The following is a 10,281-nucleotide window of genomic DNA, read 5'->3' on the forward strand; positions in this document are numbered from 1 at the left end:
CTGGGCCCAGCAGCTGCTGGGTTGAAAAGGGCCCCAGAAGCTGCGAGGGGCTGACTTGCTCTGTCTCCCTGACAAATAACGCTTTTTAGACCTGGCAGACCCCCAGTTAACAGGCTCCTGTCCCATCTGGTGTCACCTCTGTGCTGGGTGCTGGGTTGTGACTCTGTGTGACTCTCTGTGTGTGGAGGGCGAGGGGTTGTATGTGTGGTTTAGGTCACTTGGGGTGAAAGCCCTCTCCAGCCCCTCCCCCACATTCCTGGCGGGAGTGGGAGATAAGGCTCAGGGCCACAGACATCTGCGTCAGAGATAGGAGGTCTCAATGCCATGGGCAGGGGCAACTCGACTGCGGGGCGTGGGAAGGGCTGGGGAAGACTGGGGTGAGAAGGGTAGAAGAGGGCGGTGGTGGGATGGGGAGGGCGGAGTGGGGAGGCCCTGGGCAGACCCTGGCAGAAGGGGCACAGGGCAGGGTGTGGGTTCCCGGTGGGCAGGGCCAGGTGAGCTATGTGGCTTCAGCTGCTCCTCTTCCTGCTGGCCCCTCAGGGCGGGCGTGGCTGTCATGGGCCGGAGCTGGACCGGGAACTTGTCCTGGCCAAGGTGAGGGCCCTGTTCCTGGATGCCTTGGGGCCCCCGCCGGTGACTGGGGAAGGTGGAGATCCTGGAGTCAGGCGTCTGCCTCGAAGGCATGCCGTGGGGGGCATGCGCATGGGCTCTGAGCCCGAGGACCAAGATGTCTCCCAGGCCATCCTTTTTCCAGCTGCAGGTAATGAGGGTGGGGTACTGGCGCCTTGACTCTGACAAAGAGTGTGGTGTAGCCTGGATTCGGGAGCTAGGCAGGTCTGGGGTTGAATCCCAGACCTGACACTCAACTGACTTTGCAACAGTGGACCAGTTACTAAACCTTCCTGAGCCTCTTGTCTCCTCATCTGTGAAAAGCGCCATAATGCCTACCTTTCAGGATTGAGTGAGATGGTGTATCCAGAGTGCCCGGTTCATAGGAGCCATTTGTGAGATAGTCGTCTGGGAGGCCAAGGGTGTTTAGGGACAGAGATATCTGGGGGTGCCCCTTCCTGCCATCTTTCCTCCTCCCTTTGCTTTTTTGCTCCCTGCTCCAAACATTGTTTCTTTAGCCTCAGACAGCTGAGACTTGAGAAGATATCAGGGATGCGGGAGAACAGTTAGTTGGGAAACTAACCTACCTTCTCTTGAATTCTCTTCTCATCTCTCCAGTCACTTGCACTCACTCAGTGAGTAAAGCCCTCCTCTGGCTGGACCTTTTTGTAACCTGGCTTACTTTTCTCTCAGAGAGGATGCTCTGGCTCCCTGTGCTTCAGGCCCCAGGCAGCACAGTGAGTGTGGCTTTAGGATCAGGCAGAATCCCAGCCTGGACACTTAGTTTAATGTCTTTTCATCTTTCCAACCTTCAGTTTGCCCTGGTGGCTCAGATGGTTAAACATTTGTCTGCAGTGTGGGAGACCCAGGTTTGATCCTTGGGTTGGGAAGATCCCCTGCAGAAGGGGATAGCAACCCACTCCAGTATTCTTACCTGGAGAATCCCATGGACAGAAGAGCCTGGTAGATGGGGTCACAAAGAGTCAGACATGACTGAGCGACTAACACTTCTCATCTGCAAAATGGATCAGTTGTTGTGAGATTTATAATGAGATGTTCCACATAACAGTACAGCCCCAATTGCTAGTTCTTTAACTTGTGCTGTTCGTGACTGTTTGATGCAGTTTATATACTTGTCAGGGTAAGGATGCCAACTGCATTTTCTTAGAAAGCACTGTCCTTGATTCTGAGCTGAATCCTTTCTCCTCCTCCCCACCCCCTTCCTCTTCCTTCTTGGTGTTAACCTTTTTAAAGTGAATTATTTTAAAGAATTTCTCATGCAGTATTTCTGACATGAGTAATATAACAAATGCCTGTGTACACAGCATTCAAGGTACCATTTCATAATATCAGATAAAAATTTAAATAGAAACTAACAATTCTAAGCAATGGTGAAGGGAGAGAGTGCAGGGCATCTTACACATCACTGATGGGAATATTAATTGGTAAAACCACTTCAGAGAGAAGTTGGCAGTGGCTGGCATTTTTGAAGTCTTTTAATACTGAAGTAACACATGGGGATTTTCCTAAAGGAAATCAGTCCTGAATATTCATTGGAAGGACTGATGCTGAAGCTGAAACTCCAATACTTTGGCTACCTGATGTGAAGAGCTGACTCATTTGAAAAGACCCTGATGCTGGGAAAGACTGAAGGTGGGAGGCGAAGGGGATGACAGAGAATAAGATGGTTGGATGGCATCACTGATCCAATGGACATGAGTTTGAGTAAACTCCAGAAGTTGGTGATGGACAGGGAGGCCTGGTGTGCTACAGTCCATGGGGTCGTAAACAGTCGGACACAAATGAGCGACTGAACGACTGAACTGAATGGAACTGAACACATGGGGGGGCCTCTGTCAGTTCCCCAAAGATTGGGGAGGGTCCTGGCCTCTGGCAGAGAACTTCGTGTGGCACCTAGCAGGCTCATGAGTGGCAGCCAGATCCCTCCTGCTGAGGGAGAGGGGTCCCAGGTTTTGCCGGTGGGGGCTGCCCTTTCCCTTCCCTCTGCCTTCTGCAGGTGCCAGCTGTGGGGATGAGCCAGATGCTGGAGAGGCTGAGGAGGGCCTCTTCACGTATGTGTTCCGGCCATCCCAGCACACACGCAGCCGCCAGGTGACTTCGGCCCAGCTGTGGTTCCATACGGGACTGGACAGACAGGAGACCACTGCCACCAATAGCTCTGAGCCCCTGCTCGGCCTGCTGGTACTGACATCCAGGGGTCCCACGCCTGTGCCCATGTCGCTGGGCCAGGCACCCCCTCGCTGGGCTGTCCTGCACCTGGCCACCTCCGCCTTCCCTCTGCTGACCCATCCTGTCCTGGCGCTCCTGCTGCGTTGTCCTCTCTGTTCCTGCTCCGCCCAGCCCGAAGCCACCCCCTTCCTGGTGGCCCACACACGGGCCAAGCCGCCCAGTGGAGGGGAGAGGGCCCGGCGCTCCACGCCCCTGCTGCCCTGGCCTTGGTCTCCCGCTGCGCTGCGCCTGCTGCAGAGGCCTCCAGAGGAGCCTGCCGCCCATGCCGACTGCCACAGAGCCGCCCTCAATATCTCTTTCCAGGAGCTGGGCTGGGACCGGTGGATCGTGCACCCTCCTAGTTTCATCTTCCACTACTGTCACGGGGGGTGTGGGCTGCCCACCCTACAGGACCTGCCCCTGCCGGTCCCTGGGGTGCCCCCTACCCCTGTCCAGCCCCTCTCTCTCGTGCCAGGGGCCCAGGCCTGTTGCGCTGCCCTCCCAGGGACCATGAGGCCCCTACATGTCCGCACCACCTCGGATGGAGGTTACTCTTTTAAGTATGAGATGGTGCCCAACCTTCTCACCCAGCACTGTGCTTGCATCTAAGGGAATCCCAATGATGCCCGAGCCCCCATGGTCACCAGCCTGGAGGAAGGGCAGGCTGCCTGCTCCCTTCCTCCTCTCTGCCCAGAGGCTCCCCTCTCCCCATTCCTGCCCGTTTCATGAGGAACGTGACAATAAATGACATAGTGCATATGACTTGGCGTGTCTTCTCAAGCTTCTCTGATAAGTGTTTTTGTCAGGGTGAGGTCTAGGCCCTGGGAGCATGGGATTGTGGGGTCTCACGTCACTTAGCCTCACTTGATATAGGAGATGGGGGTTTGCCAGTGGTAACTGGATGTGTATCTGGTGGGAAGTTACCATACTTGGGGAGGACAAATAGGTGCTGTCAGCTCAGGAAAGCGACTCTGGAGCCAGAACTGGCCCTTGTACAAGTTGGCCCTGATGTATCGACTGGGTGGTCTGCCATGCACACATCATAATGCCTATGCCCAAGTGTCATAACCACCCCTACTCTGCCCTAGCTCAAGGTCAGGTGATTTACAGAATGGCCAGAGATCACGGCTTTGGGGGCCCCACTGAGACAGATGTTCAGAGCTGTCCAGGTGTTTCCTGTGCCAGGGATGCGGGTGACATCCCCCAGGGATGCTGGGGACACTTTACTGAGGGGTACAGGGTCCTCTACTAGGCCAGTTAGCAGATCGGTGTTGCTAGGGAAGTGTCACATATCTGAGACAGAGAGAAGTGAGTGGCACAGAGTAACTTTCACAAAGCTAAGGGTATTCTTTTTAAACGACTGCCCTGTATTCTAAAGTTATCCTTCAGGTGTGTGTGTCAAAGTGTCATTTATATTATGGTGACGGTAGATAGCAGTGTTGTTTTTTTTTTAATGTGTTTGTTTTCAGATTTTTACTTAACAAAATTAAAACTTTGCAATTTGACTTTGTATCCTAAGATTTTTCTTTGTAGTTTTACTGCTGAAATCTGTGAAATCCTAAAGTTTGGGAGTCACTGATCTAGGCCTCCCCTTCCAGAGTCTCCAAGGCCTTTGATTCCACTAGCTTAGCAAGTGAGGAAGAAACGTCCACCCCTACCTAAGAGGGGCCAACAGTGACTAAGAAAATCTGTGTCCACTTCTGGCCATGAGACCAAGAGCAGGACACTTCAGAGATTTTCCCTGTTCCCAGTGGTAATCATTAGAGACACTGAATAATCTTCATTCAGAGTCCATTTGAACAGAAAATTCAACTCAAACTGGCTTAGACCAATGAAATAAAATTAAAAAAACCCAGCAGCCTATGACAAGTCCACAAGCACAGTTGACTAAATTATAGCTCGATTTGGGGCTCAAAGATGCTCCAAGGATTCAGCTATAGGATCCAAATACCCTGGGTGGGCTCCATCTCAGGTCCATGGCAGTCTGGGGCAGACCCAGACGCGCAAGTGACACCACTTGGTCTCGCAGGAGCGAGTCTGCTTACAGAAGTCCCGGGTTGGGTCTTGATGCCTGACTGTCTTGATTAGGGTCATGTGCTCCTCCAGGAAAAGCAGGAGCAGAACAAGTTGACAATTCAGAGCATGAGGCCCACCCCTGGAGTCCAGAGCCTGAAGCCTGAGGTGAAGTTATTCCCTGCTTCCCCTCAGCAGGGTGCAGTTACCACACAAGGCAGAGAGGGTAGATGCTGAGAGAAAGCACTGTTGGTTTTCCTTCCCAATTCTCAAATCTAGCCCTTTCCCTCTCTCTACATGAACACCATTTTGCCATTTAAGGGGCAGTTCTTTTTTTTTTAATTGAAGTATAAGTGATTTACAGTATTGTGTTAGTTCCAGGCGTACAACAAAGTGATTCAGTTATGTATGTATTATATTTTTTTCAGATAATTTTTCATTATAGGTTATTTCAAGGTATTGAATATAGCTCCCTGTGTTATGTAGTAAATCCTTATCGCTTATCTAATTTATATATATAGTAGTTTATATCTGTTAATCCCATACTCCTAATTTATCTCCTGCTTTTCCCTCTGGTAACCATAAGTTTGTTTTCTGTGTCTATGAGTCTGTGTCTGCTTTGTATGTAGATTAATTTGCACTGTTTTTTTTTTAGATTTCACATATAAGTGATATAATATTCATTTTTCTCTGACTTACTTTATTTAGTACGATATTCTCTAAGTCCAACCATGTTGCAGCAAATGGCATATTTCATTCTTTTTTATCACTAATATTCCCTTTTATATATTTATATATACACACTACATCTTAAGGGCTTCCCAGGTGGTTCAGTGGTAGAAAAACCTGCCAGCTAATGCAGCAGACGAAAGAGACTCGGGTTCAATCCTTATTTCCTGGAGGAGGGCATGGCAACCTGCTCCAGTATTCTTGCTGGAAAATCCCATGGACAGAGGAGCCTGGCAGGCTACAGTCCATGGGATCACAAAGAGTCAGACATGAATGAAGCAACTTAGCACACAATACATCTTAAACCAATCACCTGTTGATGGGCACTTGGGTTGTTTCCATGTCTTGGCTATTGTAAATAGTGCTGCTATGAACATTGGGTAGATGTATCTTTTAGAATAGGGGCTTCCCTGGTGGCTCAGATGGTAAAGCATCTGCCTGCAATCTTTTAGAATTAGAGTTTTTGTCTTTTCTGGACATATGCACAGGAGTGAGATTGCTGGACCATATGATAACTCTATTTTTAGTTTTAAAAGGACCGCCCATAGCGTTTTCCACAGTGGCTGCACCAGTTTACATTCTAAAGGGCCATTCTTGATTGGGCAGCTCAGCAGCCTCCTTACTCTAAGCAGTCACTCTCTACCTTTCCAGTCCATGTCCCACCTAGTGCCCAGGGGTAACTTCTTTGATGATTTTATCCCTTAGGTGACTTAAAAACTTGTCTATACAAAGTTCAACCTGCTTCGTGTGGTGTAATAGCCCTTTCCAATAGATCTTATACCTGTCACTGCAGCCTTGGAGTGACACAGCCATGAGCTAAGGGATGCCAGCAGGTGCCACAGGTTGGGAGAAGCTGAGAATAGATTCTCTCCCGAAGCCTCTGAGCCTGTGATGTGTTACTTTACCTAGCAAAGTGGCCTTTGCAGATGTGATTAAGGCTACTACAGACCCTAAGATGGGGGAGATAACTGTGGATTATCCTGTGAGCCCAATCTAATCACATGAGTCCTTAAAAACAGAGACTCTTTTCTGGCTGTTGTCAGAGAGATGTGATGACAGGATAGAGTCAGAGATATGCAACGTTGATAGCTTTTAAGGCAGAAGAAGGGGGCCAAATGTCAAGGAGCAGAGATAGCTTCTAAGAAGCTGGAAAGGCCAGGAACTGATTTTTCCCTTCAAGCCTCCTGAAAGGAAAGCAGCACTGCTGTCACCTTGATTTTAGCTCAGGGAGACCCATATCAGACTTCTAACCTAAGGAATTGTAGGGGGATTAATCTGTGTTCTTTTAAGCCACCAAACTTGTGATGCTCTGTTATGGCAGTTAACAGAAGACTAACCATAAATAGTGACCAAAGATGAAGTGGCGTCTGGGAAGAAGAAAAAGCTTTTCTCTGCTTCCTGATGTAGTCTGTCTCATCCAGGAAATACTTGGCTCCAGCAGAATTTTGAATATTTATGTGGATCATTCTTTAGATTCAGTATGTTTGATGAATAATACATTCCTGAATTTCTACACTAGTTTTGTCTTGGAGTACAATATATTCTGGGTTGAAAAGTTAGAATGAAAGTGAAGAAGTGAAAGTTGCTCAGTCATGTCCGACTCTTTGCGACCCCATGGACTATACAGTCCGTGGAGTTCTCCAGGTCAGAATACTGGAGTGGGTAGCCTTTCCCTTCTCCAGGGATCTTCCCAACCCAGGGATCGAACCCAGGTCTCTCACATTGCAGGTGGATTCTTTACCTGCTGAGCCACCAGGGAAGCCCAATATATATGTGTGTCCCCTAGAAAAATGTGTTCAATGAATAAATGAGTGTGATCAAGACAGGCTCTGAAAGGGACTGTAATTATTCAATTTTCAAGGGCTGTTTAGGGACTTTCTTGGTGGTCCAGTGGTAAAGAATTGCCTTCTAATGCAGGGGATGTGGGTTCAATCTTTAGTTGGGGAACTAAGATCCCACATTGTGCAGGGCAACAAAGCCTGTGTGCTGTAACTAGAGAGCCCGCACACCACGAAGAGCCCATGAGCCACAACAAAACCCTGCACAGCCATAAATAACTAAATAGAATGTTGCTTAACACATCTTTCCAAGGATTACTGACCTTAATATTTTGTGTTTCTAGTTTATGATGGTCGTGGCTTTACACGTAACAATGCCACGCTGTATTTTTTTGATCTTGGTAATATATAGTTAAATCAATAAGTTAAAGGATGCATAATATCTTAATAGGAGAAATAATTATTGAATGATCAAACTAGTTCAAATCAGAATATAAATACTTTTTAGTATATATCACAAAAAACTTGTTTTGACAAAAAGATTTCTTAATGGCTATTGGTCAAAACATTATAGAGAGACTTCAATGCAAATTCTACCAAATGATTTATCAAAAGGGGTTTTGTTCATTTTTTGCCCCTGCAAACAAATATTGTTACATTAACACTGAGCTTGTAACAAACTGGTTTGCCTGGATGTTTAAAAATTTCAACATAAACCAGCCCTGCAAACTGGAACATATTTATCTCAAGACCTCTTCCTGGTCCAAATGTATCTATACTAAGGCTGGAAGATAGAATAACAATAAAACCAAAATGCATCTGGAAAGTAATAAAAATAATTTGATTGCTTTTATGCTGGAAGTATTTTTCTTACTAATACAGCACACCATCATTCCGATCTGCTACTGCTTGGATAGGAATAATATTATTTTAGTTGCTGGAGTACCAAGGCATGAAGAATTATCTGTTTCTTGTTGACTCTCTGGAAATGAAGCCCAAGAATAAGTAAAAAGTTGCAAATTCAGGACAGAGTGTACAATAAAGTCTGGAAAATCCGGTGTAATGTTGAATCTTTGTATCAAATGAATCTCATCGGCTAACTTGATTGGAATTTTTGTCATTGGCACTGAATTTTTAGAGGAACAACTGCATTAAGTACTGACTTCTTTTCTGGGGGGAAGGGGTATTAATGATTTCAGGAGTAAGGCTTCCAAGTTTTTGCTTTATCTCCTAAAAGCCTTGAATCTTATTCTAGATTATATGCATTACTGATCTTGATACTCCTCTATACCCAAGTTCACGTGGCCACTCTGAACCAGTTGCAGAAGCTCCAGAGGAATTTCTTTTGAAATCTTCTGGCAGCAATGCCAGTTTTTACAGATGGCTAATAAACACACAAAAAGATGTTAAACATCACTCATTATTAGAGAAATGCAAATCAAAACCACAATGAGGTATCACCCTCCCTTACACGGGTCAGAATGCCATCATCAAAAAATCTACAAACAATAAATGCTGGAGAGGGTATGGAGAAAAGGGAATCCTCCTGTACTGTTGGTGGGAATGTAAATTGATACAGCCCTTTGGGGTATAATATGGAGATTTCTAAAAAAAACTAGGAATAAAACTACCAGATGACCCTGCAATCCCATTATTTGGCATATACAATGAGAAAACCATAATCGAAAAAGACACAGGTATCCCAATGTTCATCGCAGCACTATTTACAACATCTAGGACAGGTACCACACAACTGCACTCATCTCACACGCTAGTAAAATAATGCTCAAAATTCTCCAAGCCAAGCTTTACCAATATGTGAACCGTGAACTTCCAGATGTTCAAGCTGGTTTTAGAAAAGGCAGAGGAACCAGATATCAAGTTGCCAACATCCGCTGGATCATGGAAAAAGCAAGAGAGTTCTAGAAAAACATCTATTTCAGCTTTATTGACTATGCCAAAGCCTTTGACTGTGTGGATCACAATACACTGTGGAAAATTCTGAAAGAGATGGGAATACCAGACCACCTGACCTGCCTCTTGAGAAATCTGTATTCAAGTCAGGAAGCAACAGTTAGAACTGGACATGGAACAACAGACTGGTTCCAAATAGGAAAAGGAGTCCATCAAGGCTGTATATTGTCACCCTGCTTATTTAACTTATATGCAGAGTACATCATGAGAAACGCTGGGCTGGAGGAAGCACAAGCTGGAATCAAGATTGCCGGGAGAAATATCAATCACCTCAGATATGCAGATGACACCACCCTTAAGGCAGAAAGTGAAGAGGAACTAAAGAGCCTCTTGATGAAAGTGAAAGAGGAGAGTGAAAAAGTTGGCTTAAAGCTCAACATTCAGAAAATGAAGATCATGGCATCTGGTCCCATCACTTCATGGGAAATAGATGGAGAAACAGTGGAAACAGTGTCAGACTTAATTTTTTTGGGCTCCAAAATCATTGCAGATGGTGATTCCAGCCATGAAATTAAAAGACGCTTACTCCTTGGAAGAAAAGTTATGACCAACCTAGATAGCATATTCAAAAGCAGAGACATTACTTTGTAGTCAAGGCTATGGTTTTTCTAGTATTCATGTATGGATGTGAGAGTTGGACTGTGAAGAAAGCTGAACGCCAAAGAATTGATGCTTTTGAACTGTGGTGTTAGAGAAGACTCTTGAGAGTCCCTTGGACTGCAAGGAGATCCAACCAGTCCATTCTAAAGGAGATCAGTCCTGGGTGTTCATTGGAAGGAATGATGCTAAAGCTGAAACTCCAGTACTTGGGCCACCTCATGCGAAGAGCTGACTCACTGGAAAAGACTCTGATGCTGGGAGGGATTGGGGGCAGGAGGAAAAGGGAACGATAGAGGATGAGATGGCTGGAATCACTGACTCGATGGAGATGGGTCTGAGTGAACTCCGG

General features: G+C 46.5%; 1 protein-coding gene across 1 annotated transcript; it reads left to right on the forward strand.

Moving 5' to 3' along the window:
- The first annotated feature begins 501 nt into the window (after positions 1-501).
- INHA (inhibin subunit alpha) lies at positions 502-3,447 on the forward strand. The gene is made up of 2 exons (XM_052636204.1): positions 502-760; positions 2,627-3,447. Exons 1-2 carry the CDS (start codon positions 502-504, stop codon positions 3,445-3,447), a joined length of 1,080 nt encoding a protein of 359 aa, XP_052492164.1.
- Positions 3,448-10,281: the final 6,834 nt, after the last annotated feature.

Source organism: Budorcas taxicolor, chromosome 2, assembly GCF_023091745.1.
Source record: "Budorcas taxicolor isolate Tak-1 chromosome 2, Takin1.1, whole genome shotgun sequence".
Lineage (NCBI taxonomy): Eukaryota > Metazoa > Chordata > Mammalia > Artiodactyla > Bovidae > Budorcas > Budorcas taxicolor.